The following is a 23,681-nucleotide window of genomic DNA, read 5'->3' on the forward strand; positions in this document are numbered from 1 at the left end:
CGGCTAGGACAAAGGAAAACCACTCCTCTGTGGCGTTTAGGATACATCATAAGTGTGTGGGGTACACCCTGGGGTTACACGTACAACCTTGTTATATAAACACTAGAAATAGATCAGAAAAAGTTTGATGTTTTCTGCTGGATCAATTTCTAGGAATGTTCCAAAATACCAATCATTGTATTTTCTAGGAGAAGACGCTCTGCTTTGGTGTGAAGGGTCTTTGGTTTAGAAAAACTGTGCTTTTCACGTATAAGTTGTCACAGCTGTTCCAGGTCATGTGTGGTCTCTTAGTACCATGTAGGTTCAGAAACCCTAGTGAGGCAGTGTAGGCAGAATATATAGCCATTAGAACCCAGACAAATGTGAGATTAAGTCTCTGCTCTACTAGTTACTACTGTGTGGCCCTGGAAAGGCACTTAACTTCCCTAAGCTTCTGCTTCCTCCTCTGAAACATGGGAACTTTCACTTACCTTACAGGTTGTAGAAAGGATGTTGAGATTCCCAGCACAGTGCCTACATATGGCAAATATCCAATATAGTAGTGCCCCCTTTATCTATGTTTTTGCCTTCCATGGTTTCGGTTACCCACAGTCAGCTGTGGCCCAAAAATATTAAATGGAAAATTCCAGAAATAAACAATTCATCAGTTTTAAACTATGTACTGTTGTGAGTAGCATGATGAAATCTTCCACTGTTCCACTCTGTCCCGAGCAGGACACAAATCATCTCTTTGTCCAATGTGTCCATGCGTCTACACTCTCTGCCTGTGAGTCACTTAGTAGCCATCTTGGTTATCAGATTGACTGTCACGGTATCACAGTTCTTGTGTCCAAGTAACCTTTATTTTACTTAATGATGGCCCCAAAGTGCAAGAGTAGCGATGCTGACAATTTAGATACGGCAAAGAGAAGCCATAAAGTGCTTCAAGTGAAAAGGTGAAAGGTTGTGACTTAACAAGGAAAGGAAAAACCTGAGGTTGCTAAGATCTACAGTAGGAACAAATCTTCTGTCTGTGAAATTGATAATATATTGTAGTTATTCTGTTATTGGTCATTTTTAGTGTGTGCATAATTTATAGATTAAACTGTATTATAGATATGTGTGTATGGGAAAAAATATATTGTATGTAGGGTTTAATACTGCTTTTGGTTTCAGGCATCCACTAGACATCTAGGAGCATATGCCCTGCAGATAAGGGGGAACTACTGTAAATAATCACTGATATTATATTTCCCTAGAAAATCAGTTACTGAAGTAATTTCAAGAACAAGAACAAAACACCTTCAATCTAATGCTATATTTGTAGGTACCCTGGGCACAGTGTAGCAAAACTTATTTTTCTTATTTGCATAGTTGTACATGGAAATAAAAAGATATAAATGGTAAAAGATTTAGTTAGAAAAGTGGAAGGTGTCTTGAGAAATTTTTGAAAATCTATATTGAAGCAAATGAAATAGAGAATAAAGAAGGCAGACCCTAGAAAAAATTTACTTTAAAAATCAGAATTTTCTATGTTGTGCACCAGAGAATTTTATTTAATGTGTCAAATATTCACTCAAAATAAATGTTGAACACACTAAGTTTATGCATTCACATTTTTCCACAATATATTCATATATAACAATATGCACTCAATTTTTGCTCTGAAGTTTCACCTGAGGCAGCTGAAGCATCTTTCAAAGTTTTTAAGAAGACAAAGCAAACACAACCACATTATTTTCTTCAGACAAAGCAATACTGTGTTAGCTAAATTGTGTCCACATAACCCAGAAATAATGTAAATATAGGAGTAGAACTAGGAGCAATTTAATATCTACTATATGTGCTTTTGTTAGATTTTCATAGACTGTGTATTTATGAGGAGAAGGTAGGACATGGTCTACCAGTCAAGCAAACTCACTTAGCATATTTACATGAGGAGCAGGACAGGTCTTGGTTGTCAGTCATTTAACTTAAGAGTTTACCCTGTTCCTTCAATGTTCAACCCATTGCCCTAAATCCTGGGAGTGGGTTCAGTTGTGTCTTCTCAAAAGAGGTATGTTGAAACCCTAACCCATGTACTAGAATGTGACTGTATTTGGAGACAGAACCTTTTAGGAGGTAATTAAGTCAAAATGAGACTGTTAGGGTGGGCTGTAATTCATTATGACTGGTGAACTTACAAGAAGATACATATTGGGGGTACACTGGCACAGAGGAAAGGCCACATGAAGCAAGAACGCAGCCATCTGTAAGCCAAGGAGAGAAATTTCAGAAGGAACCAACCCTACCGACATCTTCATCTTGGACTTTAGCCTCCAGAGCTGTGAGAAAATAAATGTCTATTGTTTAAGCCACCCAGTCTGGGATATTTTGTTATGGCAGCCCTGGCAAACTACAGTAGTTCCCCTTTATCCTTGAGGGATATGTTCTAAGATCCCTGGTGGATGCCTGAAACTCCTGATACTACTGAACCCTATGTATACTATGTATTTTTTCGTATACATACATACTTATGATTAAGTTTAATTTATAAATTAGGCCCAGTAAGAGATTAACAACAAGGAATAATAAAATAAGACAGTTATAGCAATATGCTAGCATCACTACCCTTACACTTTGGCATTTTTCAGTAGAATAAGGGTTTCTTGAACACAAGCGAGGTTTTATCAGGCTACTCAGAACATTGCTCTTTCTTTTATACTCATCTAATCCATCATGAAATTCTGTGGCTTGGCTTTCAAAGTATATCCAGGATTTGACCACTTATCATCACCCTCATTGCTACTACACAGTTCAATCCATGGTTGCTGGTCAAATGTGCCATCATAGTCAAATCCACTATCATAGTCAAATTTACCATCATAGTTCACCTGGGTTATGTGCAGTAGCCTCTAACAGGGCTCTCTGATTTCACCCTTGCTTCATTTCCACCTCCAGTCTTTCCTCAACGTAGTAGCCGAGCAATCCTTATAAAACTAAATCAGATCACTTCTCTCCTAAGTTCAACACTCTCCAATGACTTTCCATTTGAGGTAAAGTAAAATCCAAAGTCCTGGCTGGGCACGGTGGCTCATGCCAGCAATCCCAGCACTTTGGGAGGCCAAGGTGGATGGATCACCTGAGGTCAGGAGTTCAAGACCAGTCTGACCAACATGGCGAAACCGTGTCTCTACTAAAAAATACAGAAATTAGCGGGCATAGTGGCAGACACATGCAATCCCAGCTACTCGGGAGGCTGAGGCAGGGAGAATTGCTTGAACCCGGGAGGTGGAAGTTGCAGTGAGCTGAGATCATGCCACTGCACTCCAGCCTGAGTGACCCAGCAAGACTGTATCTCAAAAAAAAAAAAAAAAAAAAAAAAAAAAAAAAAAAAAAAAAAACCCGCAGTCCTTCTAATTAATTACAAGGTCATACAAGGTCATCCATGAATTGGCCTACCATTATTTCTCTGGTACATTTCCTAGCACTCTCTCCCTAGCTCACTATACTATAGCTAAAGCAGCTGCCTTGCTGTTCTTAGGACACACTGAGCATGCTTTCACTTATGGGGCTTTGGACTGGCTGTCTCTTCTACCTGAACATTGCTTTCCAGATATGCTCTTAGTGAGCTACCTCAACTCTTTACAAGGTTACCTTCTCAATGGACTTCGTTGTGACTCTTCTATTTACATTAGTTAACTCTACCAACATTCTCCTCTCGATTCCCTAACTCCTTCACCTGCGCCATTTTTATTTCTGTAGCAATTATTGCCTTTTAAAATACTGCATAATTATAATTAAGCTTAGTATTTCTTGTCTGTCTCCTCTACTAGAAGTTCCATGAGGGTGAATGCTTGTCTGTTTTGTTCATCTGTGTTTCACAAGTTTCTAAAACAGTACCTGGCACATAGTAGACACTCAATAGATACTTGCTGAATGAAGGAATAAATGCATAATAGAGCAATAATTAATTGTCATATGCCAGGTCTTATTGTAAGTATGTTTTATATCTTGTTTCATTTAAACCTCACCACAGTCTGTGAGGTAGGTATTAATTATTCTTAATACAAAGATAAAGAAACTGGCTTAGAAAGGTTAAAGGTAGAACTGAGATTTGAACCCAGGCAGTCTAATCCCAAAGCCTCTCAGTTTTTAAATTCAACCACCCTATTAAGTTAGGAAAATAGGTAAGTGGTTATGATTATTCTCATTTTCTAGATGACAGAACTGAGACTTAGAGATTTTAAGTAACTTTCTCAAGGTGAATGGGAACCTTAGGTTGTCCTGATGCCCTAAGTTCATGGGTTTGTCATAACTTGGCCTGGTGTCTCTCCTTGCCCTTTTCAGGGACTCCTTCCCTTCAGTGCTCACTGTTTTTCTGTGTCTTCTCTTCCATGTCTAAGGCATTCCACAGTCTTTGTTAACCACAGAATTCCCTGTAGTAGTCTACCACAACATAGTTCTCTTTGGTTGTACCTCTTTTTAGATCTCTTACTGCTATCCCTGACAAAAGGAAGAAAAACTATCATCCTTCTCTCAAGAAAAATACACATACACATAACATCTAGACCACAATAGGCTCTAGCTAAAACTGATTAATTCTTGTCTTCAGTCCTCTTGCAATAAAAAGATACCTTTCTACCATCCCATTTTCTGAGGTCTCACTAACTAATTGGTTAGTTATTATTAAATGTGTCAGTGAAGGCTTATAGATTCATTTATTCATTTTTGCATTCATTCATTCATTCACTCCATAGGCATTTTTGAGCACCTATTGTGTACAAGGCAGAATACTAAATTTTGTGGGGAATCAAAAATGACCTTTGTAGTACTATGCCCTCAAGACATTTCCAATCAGAGCCGGTGAGATTCAGTTTGAGTATTTTTGTCTGAGTTTTCACTTTCCACTAGATTCATTTTTGAAAGGCCATGAGACTGCAGTTGCTACAGCCACTGTGTTGCCATGACAGGAGATCCTGTCTAGATTGGAGCAAACCCAGAAAAACCAGCTCAAAGAGGTAGAGAGACAGAGAGAGGAACTGGCTCCTGAGGACACAGTTTTAATCCCTGCATCAAGCTGTGCCTGAAGCTAACCCCACAGTAGTCTCTTTCCGTAACAAAGTCCAAAAAAGGATTTTCTTTACACTTAAGTCAGTTTGAGTTGTATTTTCTGTTATAAGCTTTTAGAATAGTCCTACTACATATAGGCCTTTCTAGTTATATTTTTAACATCCTGGTATCTTTCCAGAGAGAGCTTCACACACAAGGAGCCACCTTATCATCCTTCACTCAGTGCTGAAAATGAGCATCTGGTCTGCCTTTGGGCCAGTGCTAAATCTCTTCAACAGCATCCTTTACCGAAGCAACATTGTCCCAGAATCTGCTGAAGCAGCAAGAAAAAAGAGGTCAGCAGTAGGACCAAGCTGCCTATCTTCTTAGTTAGGCAGGAGGGCATCACTGTTGAGGCCAAATGGACACTTACTAGAGCAAGGTGGCTGGAAACAACTGTTCTAGGAAGAACCCAAGGAAAAATTTCCAGGAACAGAAAATGTATGTGGGTTGTATTCTGTAGTGCAAGTACTAAGGGAAGGGGGTGGTCTCAGAGGGTTAGCCAGTAGTACATTGCCAGAAATGGTAAGATGCAGAGGCTACTGAAAGAGACAGCATTTAGACATCTGTCATAACAAAGGACATTCAGTAGCTAAGAGATCATTTTAAATAGCACCAAATATTTTTTACAGTTCCTATCTTTTAATCCCTCTTCCATCTTCCCTGATTAAAACATCATAAAGATGAGGGGCAGGAGAGGAGGTGAAACAAAGAAAATGAAAGAATAGACGGTTTCTTCCTTTATCCTTCCCAACTATGAGTCAGGCCCAAGCTGAGGGAAAAAGAGAAGATTCAGTTGAATGAGAAATGGAATTTTTTATTTCAACTGGACTTTTGACATACCTGAATATCTAATTGTTCTAATATCTCAACAGGACTGGGAAGCTAAGGGATTTGCCAAGGCATGGGAAAAAGAGAATCTTTATGTTTGAAGAGTGATAGAAAAAATAAAGCTGTTCATTATTACATTCTACCGTGTTTAGCCAATTAAACAAACAGGCTTTACTGGAGGTGGTTCTGTGGTATTCTACAGGCTCATCTTGAGTTAGACCAAGCTTGTCCAAACTGTAGCCCACACATGTGACCCAGAACAGCTTTGAATATGGCCTAACACAAATTTGTAAACTTTCTTAAAACATGAGAATTTTTTTTGCAATTTTTTTTTTTTATTTTTTGGCTCATCAGCTATCATTAGTATTAGTGTATTTTATGTGTGGCCCAAGACAATTCTTCTTCCAGTGTGGCCCAGAGAAGCCAAAAGATTGAATACCCTGAGTTAGACCATAAGAAACAGCACAATGCAAATTACCCTCATATTTACTATCATAATGGTTTCTCTAGAAGAATTCATGAGGAAATATCTCTATGAGCTTAGTATCAGGAGTAGTTCTGCTTCTCTAGACCAAGTGTTGTGCTTTTATTCAGTTGGTATACCACATGAAACGGGCGTGTGAGTGAGAAAGATACATTCTATGGAAGTTACTTTATTTATTTATTATTCATTTTTTTTTGAGACAGGGCCTTGCTCTGTCACCCAAACTGGGTGCAATGGCATGAACATGGCTCACTATAGCCCTGACTCCTGGGCTCAAGCAATCCTCCCGCCTCAACCTTCCAAGTAGCTGTGACCACAGGTGCACGCCACCACAACTGGCTAAATTAAAAAAAGAAAAATCGCTGAGATAGAATCTCACTATGTTGTCTAGGCTGGTCTTGAACTCCCGGGCTCAAGTAATCCTCTCACCTTGGCCTCCCAAAGTGCTGGGATTATAGGAGTGAGCCACCACACATGGCCTATAGGACATATTTTGTCACTGACAATGTTTACAATTGCTGATACATGTTGGTAATATGAAGCAGATCAACTGTTACTCTGTTTTATTGCAATTTGTACGTTTTCTACAGAAAATGCACCCCATCATTGCCTATAACCCACCCACGTAGACTGAATCATGTTTTACAGATGAGTTTTGGCTACTAAAAGCTTAGAGTCAAACCTGTATGCCTCTTCCTTTGTCTACCAATACATTTTGAATATTAGGCCTCGGCCCTGGCTCCAATTTAGATTACCATTTTTCCCCTACTTTGTCCCTGTCTTTGACCTTTTAACTTCTATTCTTTGTGTGCATAACTTTGTAAGCACTGTTAGATCCTTGTTGCAGCAATGTACATAAGCAATGTAATAAACAGAAAGGATGAGATTCAATGCACATATCGAATCATCCTGTGTGTGTAGAATCACAAGTGCATTTCATTCTAGACACAAGACATAATTTTATACATTTCAAAATGCAATAAATGATTCCTAGAATGCTATTTTAGAAACTTTCCTTAGGAAGCAGCACCACGTGGCATAACTCACCTACCCCAGTAGTGTGATCTCCCTTTGGTCCTGTGTAGGAAGTGGGAGTTTCTCCCCTCCTCCTGTGCCAGCTGCTCCTGTTTCTTTTCTCCTGAGTAAATGTACATTCATCTTGCTCGAAAGTACACTCTCCAGGTGGTGGTGGAAGTTTCTCTGCAAGAAAATAGCAGGTGTTGGAATTGCTGAGACTCTTTCAGTGACTCTGTGTTGCTAGCAGCCCACTCTGCATGTATGAATGTTGTCTGGCCATATGCCATGCCATGGAGAGGCAGCCCGCACTGGCAGCCCACCTACACGGAGCCATTGCTTCCAGCTAGAGCCTGCACTCCACTGTGGGTCCTACCACAGACATAAAGAACAATCAGATACACAGATCTAAAATACTGGGCTACTTTGAGAAAAAACTTTCTCTGACTTGTGAATTTGTGTGAATTTCTTTTCATAAAGCTCTGGAAATTAGAGGTATATTGCCTTCATGAAAATATGGAAAATAATAAAATGGCATAATGCAGGCACTTTCTTCAGAAATCCTGGATGAGTGAAGGGTATCCTCATAACAACTCCACGGTTGCTTTGGAGGTGGGGGAGAATGTGAGAGTGCTAAATGGACTCCTGGAGGCATAGCTGTGCGGAACAAATGACTTCATTTCTCTGTGCCTTAGAGGTCTTATCTGTAATGTGGGAATACTGATGGTACTCACTTCATGGGTCTGTGAGGATTAAATGAGATGGTATGTGTAAAGCGATAATTTTGAATGTGATGTTCTCAACAATCAAATTTTAGAACTTATTTTGCCACCCAGAGGTTTATTTTCCTTTTCCCAAATCCAATGTTTATGTCTTTGAATGCTATCTCCAATACATTCATAATTATGAGAATGGTGCTTCCTCCCAATTTATTGGGGACTTCTCTGACTAAACTTGGTTGTACCTCCCTACATCCAGATTCTTAGCAAATTTTTCTAATAAATAGCTTGTTTCATATGTCTCTTTTGTGATCATTGTTTTACTTCATTTTATTTTACATACAGTACTAGTTAATGAAACCTCATTCTTCTATGCCTTGAGTGGAACGATTTTTACCTGGGTTGTCCTTACAGTGCCTGGCAAATCAAGGGACTAAGAACAAGTTGTCTTTTAATTAAATAAACATGGAGATTATTCTCCAGTGCCAGACTGATACCACGATTTGCCTGTGTGTCAAATAAATGGATGTCCTATGATGTAGGATGCAATGGTAATTAGCAGATACAGACCAATGATCGGGATTGAGTTATGCATCATTTTCTCATTAGACATAATGTATGACACATAGCTAGCTACCATGACTTTATTTTGCTACTATCATCATTGCTTGATCTATTATTCCACTGTCATTTAATTCACTTAGAAAATGTTTACTAAAATTTTAAAAGTATGTGCTTAGAAAATATCTGTGAAATAAGAATTTCATCAATATTGCTTGAAAATCTGCATTCATGTAAGATAACAAAAACAACAGTAATAGTAATAATTATAGTAGAAGATATTTGCTTTTAAAGCACTATTTTATGCCAGGTCTTATGCTAGGAAAATGTATATGTATTATTCCCAATATTCAGGTAGATATCACTAGCTCCCTTCCAAATGAAGATAAAGGGGTTAAGTCACATGTACAAAGACACGTATTAAATTGGAATCATCATTTCTAAATTTCAAAGCCTGCTACACAGCTCTGCAGGAGACATTTTGTCAACAAAAGCAAAGGATGGACTAGCACAGATGAAATGTATGTGGTTCTCAGTGATACAGGAAATGTATGTAGAGGCCAGAGAGACAGAGAGCTGAAATGATTGCTGTCTTACCTGAAGATGAGCAGCTTCCCAATTGTACTGTAATGTCATCCAGGGCTACAAGCCCACAGTCCCAGAAACTTTTGCATAGGCTCATGAAAACCACCTGAAATTCATAAAAATAAAGCCATGAATTCTGTTAACTGAAAACTGGAAACTCTTAACAACCTGGGATTCACTTAGCACAGCAGACGAGCATAAGCAGACTACAAACAGCTCTTCATCATCTGTATGAACAACAGAACACAGTGGCAAGAAGAATGGTTACCATCTGCATAAAACCCTAGAATTACTTTTATTATTGTTATTAATTTTGAGATGGAGTCTCGCTCTGTTGTCAAGGCTGGAGTGCAGTCGGGTGATCTCGGCTCACTGCAACCTCTGCCTACTGGGTTCAAGTGATTCTCCTGCCTCAGCCTCCTGAGGAGCTGGGATTACAGACACCCGTCACCACGCCCAGCTAATTTTTGTATTTTTAGTAGAGACGGGGTTTCACCATGTTGGCCAGGCTGGTCTCAAACTCCTGACCTCAGGTGATCTGCCCGCGTTGGCCTCTCAAAGTGCTGGAATTACAGGTGTGAGCCACCACACCCAGTCTAGAATTACTTATATATTTGAGCAGAGTATAATGATACATTGTGCATACTAATGCTGAAATCAGTGGCATTTCATAAAGAATTGACAGGAAGAATGAGGAAAGCAAGAACTGCGTGACAGAGAAAAACCTGTCAGGTTTTAAACATTTTCCCCAGATAATCCACAAAGTGCATATAGACTTGATGGTTTTCTGAGCATTTTTCAAACATTTCCAGTACAAACACTATTGATTTTTTGGAAATGACTTTCTGGCAACATGCTTCATTCACATCGTGAACAAAGTCCTGGTGATTTGCCATCTGGAGGCTTATGTTCCATTTCCAAAGACAAAGATCTATGTTCTCAGTTGGTATCACTAATAAAAGCCCTAAATGCAGTTATTTTATCAGTCCAAACATTTTTATTGTTGTGTGTGAAGGAAAAACAAATCCATACCATAAATTATTAAATCTACTGTTCCAGAGAAAGACAGAAAAGTCTTAGATTTCTTTCCATTAGGCAAATTTTAAAGGCTGCTTTTTATATATAGGATGAGCTAAGAGACCTTTTAAAAACATTTGTATTAGGTTTTCACTGTACTTGTGGTTTACAAAGCTGCTTTGAATATATCACAACGTTTAAGTAGCACAAGCTCATTTAGTCCATGTTCAATCAATCCCTCAATTACAAATCTAATTCAAACAAAGGATGATATAACAGAAGTTAAAACCCAACTTACAAATAATGAGAACACTTGATTTTTTTAGGCTCTAGTTTAAAATGTTATGTCTTAAATTTATTATCAGTAGGGTTCTTTTGCTTTTTGATGATCAGATTCATTAGAATGTGGAATTTATTTAAAAAGAAATGTAAAGATCATGTGACAGCTTACCAGTATGCAAAATATAAAATGTCTTAATCCAAGACCTTCTGGATAATTACTAATCATAAGATGTGTGAAGGTTTACCTGCACTGTATTCATATTGCTTTCAGTTATAAAAAGGATAGTTTGGACTTGTCACAATATATAACTATGTGTATATACAATGTATAACTATGTATGTATACAAAGAACAAAACAAAACAGGTGAAATTTTTTTCTCATTTACTTCTGTTAATTTTCTCATGTTTATAGATTCTAGAGATGATCTGAACATGTGAAATATTTTACTTGCAGAGTTTACTACTGGGAACCTATTCCCTGTTTGTAAAGCAAAGTTCTGTGTTACCAGCCCTGAATGCGGTTATATTTTAGCAGCAACTTTGTTATATGGGAAGGAATAATAATCCATCTCATAATTTACTGAATTAATTGTGGTGCAGAGAGAAAAGTCTTGGCTTTTATTTAATGGGGTGTCAGGGGGTGGCTTTAAAGTCTATTTTTCACAAGTATAGTAAAAATGTACCTTTTCAAAATGAGTATGTGGTAATGAAATGGTTCACCATCTAAATCATTACCTGCTTAAAACTCAAACATTTGGCATGGTAACAGATTCTAAAGAAGAGAAATATTAACATGCTTTTGTATGTTTACTACAGCATTATTTTATAGTGATCATAAAACCATACAAGCAAGCAAGCAAGCAAACACCCAAAATTTTTAAAATAGAGGAAATAAATGAACTATGGCACAATTATCTAAGAAACTGGCCACTGTCAGATCTGATAACTTGGGCATATTATTTTGTAGTACAGAAATATATTCCTCTCATAATGTTAAGTGAAAAAAACTAAATAAGACAAACGAATATCTAGTTCATCTAAAAATACATAGAAAAAGCCTGGAAATTTTACCAAATTTACAACAATTATGTTAGACTCATAAAATTATAGGCATTAAACAGAATTTCCCCCTTCTTTCTATATTTATATGTGTGTGTGTGTATATACACGTGTATATATATGTGTGTGTGTATATATATACGTGTGTGTGTGTGTGTGTGTGTGTGTGTGTGTGTGTATTTTTGAGGGGAATGGAGTTTTGCTCTTGTTGCCCAGGCTGGAGTGCAGTGATCCTATCTCAGCTCACTGCATCCTCCACCTCCTGGATTCAAGCAGTTCTCCTGCCTCAGCCTCCCGAGTAACTGGGATTACAGGCATGTGCCATCACACCCTTCTAATTTTTGTATTTTTAGTAGAGATGGAGTTTTGCCATGTTGGCCAGGCTGGTCTCAAACACCTGACCTCAGGTGATCCGCCCGCTCAGCCTTCCAAAGTGTTGGGATTATAGTCGTGAGCCACCGCACCCAGCCTCTATATTTATATTTGACACAAAGAAAAAGGAATCAGGATATTTACAATTAAGATGTGGAATAAATAATCAGTTAGTCATTATCATTTCCTAGATGATCTTATCTATTATGATAGCCACTAGGTACATGTGTCTATTAAAATTAAATTAAATTAAAAATTCATGTATTCAGTCACACAAACCACAATTGAAAATGCTCAATAGCCACATGCAGCTCATGGTTAACTGAATTGGACGCAGCAGGCATGCAGCATTTCCTTATTACAGAAAGTTTTGTTGGATAGACTTCCCTGGCTCCTTTTGGATATTCCAAATACTTTGTGAATTGCCACAGTGCGTTGAAAGAAATGTTAAACATGTTTTGGACAATAGCAGGCATCTAGGTTGTCCTACCTTAGCGCTTTTTCCACACTTAGAACATTAGCCAGACTATGTGTTGTTCTGTCTGATAAAAGATCCCCAAGTCAGCTACTGACTAGGTTCAAACGATGGCCTCAAGCCCCAAATTTGGTTGGCAGTTGTCTGTCAGTATTCCAACACACAAAAGAAACACAACCAGGTCAGCCTGTTTGATCTAACACACTGGATTTTCCGCCTGGCTGTTAGTAATGCTGCTCATGTCAGCTCTTTACTGACATGAAGTTTGGGGCCGCCGTTTTACATTTTGTATGCTCCTTGAGGTGGAGAGGTTATTTTAGAGTAAGTAGTTGGTGACTAGACAAGCGGATGAGTGGGCCTGGTTGAGGCAGGACAAAGAATAAGTCAAACATCTTGTCCTGTTCTTAAGGAGTTACCCTCTGGGTCCAGTTAAGAACGTGACAAGAAGGGAATCAGTCATAGTCTAAATTATTGAAGGGATTAACCTCTTGTTTATTTATAGATCTTTCTTTAAAAACAGTGTTTATTTCATTTTAGGCAGTATTTCAAAGCAAGTGGAACATCTCTAAGACTGGAAAAAAAGACAGCTTAAATATATATTAATATATAAGAGGGTACCATACCCTCTTAAATATTAAATATATTAAATATTAAATTAAATATTAATATTAAATATAGGCATGAGCCAGCATAGCTAATGCATATAATCCCAGCACTTTGGGAGGGTGAGACAGTAGGATCACTTGAGGCCAGGAGTTCAAGATCAACCTGGGCAGCATAGAGAGGCTCCATCTCTACAAAAGAATTTCAAAAATTAGCTATATGCACTTGTAGTCCAGCTACTTGAAAGACTGAGGCGGGAAGCCCTCTTGAACCCAGGAGTTGGAGGCTGCAGTGAACCATGATCATGCCACTGTACTCCAGCCTAGATGACAGAATGAGACCCTGTCTCTAAAAAACAATTAATTAAAAAAAAGAGGGGGGAAGAAGATGAGGGACCAAGTAAAGTGATATCTCTTAGAAAGGTATTCCTGATTTTATGCAAATCTCTTAGAAGTTAGAGACAAATTAAATTTATGTAAATCAATATCTCCATCTAATGAAGATCCCAGTCCTTAGGTACTGATAATACTTTAAAATGTTTGTCTTGATGGAGAATATTCATAGCTGAAGAAATCTGCCTAGACTAACTGGAAACACAAACAGGCAGTGAATGGAGAGCTGTAAAAACATATTTGCAAAGAAATAATTTTAAGTACAGTCAAGGAAGGATCAACAATATTACTTAACTTACTCTCTACTGTACTAAAAATACATAGTATACATGCTTTTAAAAATCCACAACAGAGTATTGCTACCTCAGCACTACTGACGTTTTGGGCCAGATAATTCTGTTATGGAGGACTGCCCTATGCATTGTAGGATGTTTAGCAGCAACTGTAACCTCTACTCATTAGATGCCAACATCACTGCCAAGTTGTGACAATCAAAAACTTCTTCAGACATTGCCAAATGTCCACTGGGGGAAAAAATCTCCCTGAGAACCACTGGTCAAGAATAGTAGAAAACTGTTGTGTGGATTATAAAACCTCACTTACTAAATTCCTGTCATGTGCAGTCCTTGTGCTAGGCACTTTCAGAGCTGGATTTTGTTGTTGTTGTTGAGACAGACTCTCACTCTGTGCCCAGGCTGGAGTGCAGTGGTGTGATCCTAGCTCACTGCAACCCCAACCTCCTGGGCTCAAGTGATCCCCCTGCTTCAACCTCCCAAATAGTTGGGACTACAGGCACACACCACCATACCCAGTTAATTTTTGTATTTTTGTAGAGACAAGCTTTCATCTTGTTGCCCAGGCTGGTCTTGAACTCCTGGGCTCAAGCGATCTGCCTATCTTGGCCTCCCAGAGTGCTGGGTTTACAGGATAAGTCATTGTGACCAGATCTGTTACCTAATTTTTGGATTCACTGTCAATTTCAACCTATTTATTCTCTCCACTCAGACCAAGACTGTTCTAAAAATGGACTAGATTTCGTTTTCTCTTCCTCTACACATCACAAGGTGGTTGTTCTAACAAGCAATGAAATATGGGCCAGGCGCAGGGGCTCACACCTATAGTCCCAGCACTTTGGGAGGCCAAGGCAGGCAGATCACTTGAGGTCAGGAGTTTGAAACCAGCCTGGCCAACATGGTGAAACCCTGTCTCTACATAAATCCAAAAATTAGCTGGGCATGGTGGCTCATGCCTGTAGTCCCAGCTACGCAGGAGGCTGAGGCAGGAGAGTCGCTTGAACCCAGGAGGCAGAGGTTGCAGTGAGCCAGGATGGTTGAGCAAGACACTGTCTCAAAAAAAAAAAAAAAGAAAAAGAAAAAATGAAAGAAATATCCTCAAGCCCTGGAAACAAAAGGTAAAGGAGCAGAAACGCAAGGCAGATGGACTAATACCCAAACTGAATAATCATCCCCTGGATTATCAAGGATTTATTGTTCCAATTTCCTGCTTTAGAAAACTGTAATTATTAAAGGACAATAGAATCTCCTCTTTATTTTCATCTTTCTCCCTTTCAAAAAAACAATGATCTGCTCTCTAGAAACAACATAATGACAGGCAGCAGAACCTAAAAGGTCACTGAGCAAATGCTCCTCATAGTATATAATTTTAAGTCTCTTCTAAAGTTTTTTTTTTTTTTTTTTTTTGAGGAAGGTGGTTGATTAGGTTTGCTGTGGGCAAACCCAGCTACAAGGTTATGTTAGTCAAAGGGGCCAGACTGCCCCTAGGCCTGTCAGAGTCCATTAAAGTTCCTGATTAAAGTACCCATGAGTCCAGCTGCTGGGGCTCATGCCTGTAATCCCAACACTTTGGGAGGCCGAGGCAGGCAGATTGCTGCCAGTTCGAGGCCAGCCTGAGCATCATGGCAAAACCCCCTCTCTACTAAAAGTACAAAAAATTAGTTGGGCAGGTGGCACACACCTGTAGTTCCAGTGACTCAGGAGGCTGAGGTGGCAGGATCACCTCAGCCCAGGAGGTTGAAGCTGCAGTGAGTTGTGATCACACCACTGCACTCCAGCCTGGGTGACAGATTGAAATCCTATCTTAAAAAAAAAAAAAAAAAAAGTACCCGGGAAAGAAACAGTAGAGAATCAGATATGTCAGGAATTCATGTTCTCAAACCAAATCAAGATAGGTTTTAAAATAATCAAAGTTATTGCTTTTCACTTTGTGAGATATTATAGTTTAAAAACTACCAAATATAATGAATAGAATTTTGCCAGGAGGAGGAAATAAATTTTGTTGGGTGCTGTGAAATCAAATCAAATCAAATCTTTGTTTTGTAGTTCAAAAGGATTGTTTGTGTTAAAGAACTAAACACTGGCTGTATTAAATGTTTTTTCACTGCCTTTTAGAGTGGATTCCATGGCCTGCTTGATAGACATGGTAGGCCAGGTTTTTGGGTTCATCCACCATCTACTTTACCAATTGAATGGCCCCATTTAGGCCTATAATTAGCATGTAAATGATAGCTTCCAGAAATTACCTTCTATATTTGGATAGAAACATTTCAGTCCTGTGTCAACAATATCATAACTTACCCATGTTCACAAAATGAACCTAGTTAAGTTCTTGTTGTAAGTGGTAGACCTCAACAATTTCCCAGATGGTTTGATTTTGAGTTAAATTTAACTTTTCTTCTGATGAGGTTAAAATCTTTTGAAATCATTTGCACAGATAAATTTGGTTATGACAGCTACAGAGTTGGTGGCATAATTATTCACAAAATTACTATAATCCAGTCAGTGAAATTCCAGAGCCCTTCATTAAGATGCTATTGACACATCTGTAAGATATACTATACGATGTAATTGCATTCATTTAACTGTTTGACAATAAGTCGTACTAGAGTTTTTAAAAAATTTCAATATTGAGATACTTGGCAAAATAGATGAAATTATTACAAATCCCTCAAGACAGGCTAAGTGAAGCTTTATCTAGAAAAGTAAGTGTGAGGTTTTAGCATTCTTAGAACCCAGCGCTGTTTTGAGAAATAGTTGCTAAATTGCAAAAGCATGCCTGCTGCAGATACTATATTTGGTCTTCATCTCCCACAAAAGGCAGAATGGCCATGTGTTTTTAAATAAGTTTTTAGCTGACCAATACTTTTTTTCTTAAAGGACCCATCTGGTTAGTTTTTTCTTTTTTAAAAGACCCATCTGATTTAATTCAACTTTTGGCTTTCACAAGCAGCAGAGATCAAGCAGCTTCCAGCTTTTCCCAGTGTGAAAGTCTTTCTGCTCCCAGGAGCCTTCAGGTCGGGGCTAGGGACCACCCTGTGATAGCATACAGGCCTGCAGCTGAACTTTTTCATTGCTATGTGGATGGTAAACATCCAAATCTCTCGACTCAAAGATTTCCGAAATCTGCTTTATTTTCTGATCTTTAGGCCACTGTAAGGGGAGGGGAGGTTCCAAAAGGGACCACAGAATCAGCCATTTTTTAGAATGAAGAACAGGCCCAGAGAGCCTGTGATAACAGCTCACACAACAGCCAGTTGCAGACTCAGGTATGAAACATTACACCCCTTCCAGATCCCTGATAGAATGTATTTCATTATACAGCCCCCTTATTTTCCCTATTTTGCTTGAGGTATCTTAAAATATGATTCTGAGAGACATGATGCCACTCCCTAATTAATAGCATGGGACCAAACATTTCTTTGACCTGTGTTTACAACCAGCTTTCTGTCATTTTGCCTTACATTTGTTGATAGAGTATTTTGGTAACTCAGCACGGGAGCCTGACTCTTATATAGATTGGGGCTGATTTTCAGAACTAGCTAATGTCGAACCAGCCATAGTATCTCTTCCTCTCCACAGCAGCTCTTCCTTCACCTCAGACATCACTGCCCTGCTCTGTACTGAAAATGTAGGCCCCCAAAAAAGAATGCTCACAGCTTCCCTGACACCCACATCTATACCCTCATCTTCACTTGTACCCATTTTCACTTCCCTCCCTTGTTTTGAGAGCAAAGTCTGTCTGATTACAAAGTTCATGTTCTTTTCATGGTGGGACAGAGAAGACTTCCTACACGATTAATGTTGAAGATGAAGTGGAAAGTAAATGAGAAAAGCCTCTGAAAAAAATGAATATTAGACAAAGCTAAGAGACATTTTTAATGTTTTAGTCTCTAATTCCACACCCTAATAATGAATACATTATATTTCATTACCCCATAAAGCTTTCATTATCACTGAAAGAAAATAGGTGCAAATGCCTTCCTGATTTTTACATGTACTCCTCAAGAGGGCAGGTGACCGTCTGGTGACCTCTTTTTTTTTTTTTTTTTTTTTGAGACAGGGTCTCACTCTGTTGCCTGGGCTAGAGTGCAGTGGCACAATCACAGCTCATTGCAACCTGTCACTACTGGATTCAAGGGATTCTCATGTCTCAGCCTCCTGAGTAGCTGGGATTACAGGCATGCGCCACCATGCCTGGCTAATTTTTTTACTTTTAGTAGAGACAGGGTCCTACTATGTTGGCCAGCCTGGTCTTGAACTCCTGGTCTCAAGTGATCTGTCTGCCTCACCCTCCCAAAGTGCTGGGATTACAGGTGTGAGTCACTGTGCCCAGCCAGTCTGGTGATTTCTAATAGGTCTCCAGGCTGCCTGTGATTTTGTGTAAAAAAAACTCAGTGCTGGGGTAAACATACAATGTGATTTCTCTCTGGCCCACCTCCCATAGGGAGTTCCCCTGGTCAAACACTTCCCTGACCAATGTAATATAATACAATGTAAAGACTAATTTAATTGTCATGTCCAAGGATAGACATTGTAATTGGAGTCATTGTTGTGGCTCACTTGGATGGAGTTACAAAAAGGTCAGTCCTACCAGAAGATAGATTCATAGAATGCAATTCACAAACAGCAGAAAAGGAAGAATCTAGGTCTTCCTCTTGCCTCTCAAGGACTCACTCTGCTCTAGATGAACCCCTCCTGAGCCTGAAGAAGACAGCAGGCACTTTTAGCAATCCTCTGCTAGTAAGAATGCTGACTTTGCCCTACCCACCTCTGAGACATAGAGACAATTAGCCTGATTTTCACTGATTCCCAAGCCAAAGTGTAGATCCATGAGGTGAAGAAGAGCTGCAGTTTAAAGCTTACATAACTCTTACCCCTTTTTAACCTATGCCACACTTATTTAACCAACTCCTAATAACAGACAATATGGTAGTTTCCACTTTCTCAGTATTACAGATATTACTGGAATGAATGATGATAGCTAAATCTTTGTGCATAACCATGATTATTTCCTTATGATAAATCCCTAGATGTAGAATTGTTATGTCATAAAGTATGCATGTTTGAGCGCTTTCTTTTTGATTCATGTAATTAAATCTTTATTAAAACATTGTGCCAATTTACCCTCATATAAGAGCACATGATAATCCTTATTTCCTTGCATCCTCACCTTTCCAGGGTAATGTTATGTGTGTGTGCGCGCATTATGCATGCTCACATACATGTTTATATATATACATTTAGTCATACACTGCATGACATTTCAATGATGGACTGCATGTACAATGGTAGTTCCATAAGATTATACTGCCAAATTTTTACTGTACTTTTCTCTCTTTAGATATGTTTAGATACACAAATACCATTGTGTTGTAACTCTTGACAGTATTTAATACAATAACATGCTGTATGAGTTTACAACCCAGGAGCAATAGGCTATACCATACAGTCTAGGTGTGTAGTAGGCTATACCATCTAGGTTTGTATAAATATTATATGATGTCCTCTGAAGGACAAAATTGCCTAAAAAACACATTTCTTGGGATGTATCCCTGTCATTAAGTGATACATGACTGTATATACATATATATGTACATTTGAATGTACTTATTCAATTATCAATTAAAAAATAGTCACTTTAGACTAGAAAACATTAGTATGTATATATACATATATATTACATATATTGAAAAGTAAATCACTTAGACCAGAAAACATTTATATGTACATATGTACATATTATATATATTTAAAAGTAAATCTTTCACTTTAGACCCAAATATATATATGTATATATATGTATATATAAAAATGGGTATATATATTTATACACGCATCTAAAGTGAAAGATTTATTTTTTAATTAATAAATTGAACAATACAAACAGTATACAGTATAAATACAGCAATTAATATAAACATCACACTCCAGGGTATTATGTTTTTGAAATATTTTGATAGACAAATGTATTCTTTCATTACTTTTAAGATTTCTTTTGCTGGGTGTGGTGGCTGATGCTTGTAAAGCACTTTGGGAGGCCATACATGAGTGGATCGCTTGAGCCCAGGGGTTTGAGACAAGATGGGTAATAGTGAGACCCCATTTCTACAAAAAATGCAAAAATTAGCTGTACATGATGGTGCACACCTGTAGTTCCAGCTACTTGTGAGGCTGAGGTGGAGGATCTCCTGACCTTGCGGAGGTCAAGGTTGCAGTGAACTATGATCACACCACTGCACTCCAGCCGGGGTGACAGAGTAAGACCCTGTCTAAAAACATAATGTCTTTTATTATAATGAGGTTGGATATATTTATGCATTTATTTTCTGGTTATATTTCTTTTTTTCTGATTTGCCTGTATATATCCTATCCATTTTCCTATTGCTTAGTTTACCTTTTGCTTATTAATTGATTAGATTTATATATTTATTTTAAATGTATTAAGACTTTGTTGCATATGTTGCAACCTTTTTTTTTCCCCTCTGGCTTGACATTTGCCTTTCAGATTTGTTTATGTGGCATTCCTCATTTGAAGAATAAAGCAGAACCAAATGTCTTGGTTTGAAGATTGAGATGAAATGGGAGGGCCACAAATAGTGATTTCTCTTTGAGCATTGTATAGATACACATGTAACCTGATACTACACAAAAAGTAAAAGCTCATGGACTGTCAGTGATGTGGTGGGATATGCCAGAGGGAAGTGATTTGTGGACTCACTGGAGAGAGACTTCTACTAGAAGTAAGAGCTAAACAGATAGTGCAGAAAATATCCAGAGAAAGATATACAAGAGAAGGAGGGAAAGGTAGGGATATCTATGCAAAAGGAAATAAGGTATGTTTCCTCTGGTGAAATTAGAGACTTTATTAATGTGTGAATTGTCAATTTCTAATCGCGTGAGTTGAGCTTGTAGCTCTAGAGGCCAGCAAATACTTATTTGTTCTGTGAGCTCAGAAAACCAGAGGATCCCCAGAAAATCTCAATGTGAGCATCAAAAAATAATGTGGCATCACCCAGAATTTAGGACAATATTTCTTTAAAATGCAGAGATTTTAAGTCTGTGAAATATTCACAAGATAGAAGTTTGGAAGTGGAGAAGGGAAGTGGTATTTTCAGGTTCATAAACAAACTTTGGAATACATGTTTGCCTAATTAAGCTTATTAGTAAAACTGTAGGGAAAGAATGCCTGGTCTGTCTTTTCAGATGTCTCCATATTGCTGTGAGAACAAATTGCTGATCCAACAATGTTCCATGAAATTAGTCAGAAAAGTCATGAAAGAATGGACTGACATAAACACTATGTTCGTGTAAACTATGTGTCAGCAACTACCAGTTGTGCTAATCTATCTTGCCAGTAATTTTCTCATAAGTTGGCATGAAACACAGAAGGTCTCAACAAATAACTGAAAGAAAATGAAACAGAAGGAAAACAAGAATATCTCAGGCTGCCTTACTCATATTTAAAGCAATGTAGAATTCTTGTACTCATAAATGATGCTGAGTTTAGCTTGCAAAACTCAAGAGTAGGTTCCTTTTCCATACTTAGCTCCTTTATTCTTTGACATGAAAACTTATTCCATTTGACAGTATAATTTTCCTTGTTCTGGTACAAAGCCACCTTTTTGTGCTCTATAATGTGTTGATTATCTTGTCAGCAATTAATGGCCTTTCTATTTCTACTTTGCTCTCAGCTGCTCTGCTTTAATAATGCTGGGACATTAATATCCAGAAGCAGTTCTCTTCCCGTGTTCCCAGACATCATGAAATGTGATAGGAAATTCACCTTCTCTCGTGAATCTTGTCTACACATTGGTTTTCTGCTTCCTTAATCTCTTTATAGCAGGGTGTCTTGCTGTTAAATAGCCAACTATTTATAAATCTCTACAGAAACTTTCTAGACTTGCTCTTCTATTTGAGTGAACTTCTAGGGCTGCCTTTAAAACTTCAGAGCCCTAGGTATTTTACATGTAGTCATATTTTCATTCTGTAAGGGCACAGTTAAAAAGATTTTAAAAGTGGAAATTTGAATCAAAGACTTAAATTTCAACTTTTTTTTCCTAAAAGGGAAAAATTTTTGTAAGAGAAAATGAAGGAATAGAGAAAATTACCAGCAAGGGCTGTGTTGCACAATATTAAAACACAGTTTCTACTATTAAGATGCCAAAAATATAACAGGAAGTAGAAGAGACCTAGAGGTCATTTTGAAACATGTCCTTGTTTCATATAAAGGTGACATGACATTCTGATTTACATAGTAAATGCTAGAGTCAGGCCAACTCTTTATATTCCTCAACTAGAGCTCCTTCATTACACAAATACCATTCCAACAAGTAAAACCCAAGTCAATGACTTACAAAAGATTCAAAGAGGAGGAAGCATTTGAGGTGGTCATTGAGAGAAGCATAGGACTTCCTTGGGTTTGTATAATGATTTCTGCAACAAGATCAATGAGATATACTTTGCGGTTGATAAATGCTGAGGAAGCATTGGAGGAGGAAGGCAGAGGGCAGAAGACAAGGATTTGAGGAATGAGAAGCCACACTGGAATGAAGACAATAATTGAAGATACATCTTTCCAGAAGTTTGGAGGCCGAGGAATGGTAGGGATTGGCAGCTTAAATGGGTACTGAGATGAAAGGAAGGTTTATTGTTGTGTCAAATGCAGGAGACTAACATATATTGGCAGTATGCAAAGGACTAATGGAGATTGAAGATTTATGAGAGAGGGAATAATTTATGAAATAAGTTCCCAGAGGAGGCAGGAAGGTCAGATCAAATTCCTAGATGGGCAGGTTGGTTTTGATGAAGAGCAAGGATAATACTTTCTTTGTCAGATTGATCAGGAGATGAAGAGAGGCAGGTGAAGATTCAGAGAGGAACAGAACCGAAGGAGCTTGTGTTGGATGCCTTTATCCTTTGGGAGATGAACCCATGAGATCATATCCTAAGAATGAGGCAGGGAGGGTCAAGTTGGAAATTTGTAAGTGAAAATAGATCTGAACATCTGGGATGGGGGATGAGGAAAAGTCAACGAGAGATGAGATGCATAAAAGGCATTCCCAGCAGAATGGAGGGGACAGTGGAGATTAGTCTTATTTTCTCCAGCTGTGCTGAGAAGACTGGGGTAAAGATGAAAGCTACCCTGGGTTTCCAGGCATTAGGAAGACCAAGGTGGAGAAGCCAGGAAGACCTGCAGGTGGGGAGGGTATCACGTGGAAGCAACTACATCATTGACCATGATCACAGAATGGAGGCTGGATAAGCTGTGTTGTGGGGCAGGGAAAGGATCAGGGGATTTGCACGGGGGCTGGTAAAACTTGATTTAAGTTCTTGGAAATAGGTAAAGGCACAATGTAAGAATGGGAAGCTGTTTCAAAGGGAAAAGTCACAGCTCTTGGTTTTAGTAAATACCATCATAAAAAGCTCCAAAAGAGGCCAAGCATGGTGGCTCGTGCCTGTAATCCCAGCACTTTGGGAGGCTGAGGTGGGAGGACAGCTTGAGGTCAGGAGTTTGAGACCAGCCTGAGCTACTTAGTGAGACCCTGTCTCTGCAAAAAATGAAAAATAAATTAGCTGGGTCTGTACTTAAGCTACTTGGGAAGCTGAGGTGGGAGGACTGCTTGAGCCCAGGAGGCGGAGGCTGCAGTGAACCATGATCGTGCCACTGCACTCCAATCTGAGCAACAGACATGCTCCAACCTGAGCAACAGAGACCCTGTCTGGAAAAAAAAATATGTACATACACACACACACACACACACACACACACACACTCCAAATCAGACTCAGCATATACATGTCCATAAATGTGCTAATATTCACTCTAGCCAGGTAGTCCTGGTTTTAAGTATTCACACTAAAATCCCTTGTAGGTCAAATTGCTCAGGTGCTATGCTATAAGAGATTACAGTTTATCTTAT

At 38.6% G+C, this 23,681-nt stretch overlaps 1 protein-coding gene and 1 long non-coding RNA gene across 3 annotated transcripts in view; one reads left to right on the top strand and one right to left on the bottom strand.

Moving 5' to 3' along the window:
* The window catches only part of LOC140712920 (uncharacterized), a 105,926-nt gene that overhangs the window by 81,076 nt on the left and 1,169 nt on the right, over positions 1-23,681 (top strand). The window lies entirely within an intron of this gene.
* Positions 1-23,681, bottom strand: part of MAMDC2 (MAM domain containing 2) — a 182,478-nt gene that overhangs the window by 48,688 nt on the left and 110,109 nt on the right. The window contains exons 10-11 of one of the 2 annotated variants that reach the window (XR_005240447.2): positions 9,277-9,370; positions 7,437-7,585 (exon numbers count right to left, since the gene is read on the bottom strand). Coding sequence is in view for 1 of the 2 variants with exons in the window: in XM_007969453.3 (XP_007967644.3) it covers positions 7,433-7,585; positions 9,277-9,370 (247 nt within the window). In the remaining variant the exon portion in view is untranslated. Of the gene's footprint in view, positions 1-7,432; positions 7,586-9,276; positions 9,371-23,681 lie in introns of both variants that reach the window. The other variant, XM_007969453.3, reaches the window with a different exon arrangement.

The sequence above is a fragment of the Chlorocebus sabaeus genome, chromosome 12 (genome assembly GCF_047675955.1).
Source record: "Chlorocebus sabaeus isolate Y175 chromosome 12, mChlSab1.0.hap1, whole genome shotgun sequence".
Taxonomy (NCBI): Eukaryota; Metazoa; Chordata; class Mammalia; order Primates; family Cercopithecidae; genus Chlorocebus; species Chlorocebus sabaeus.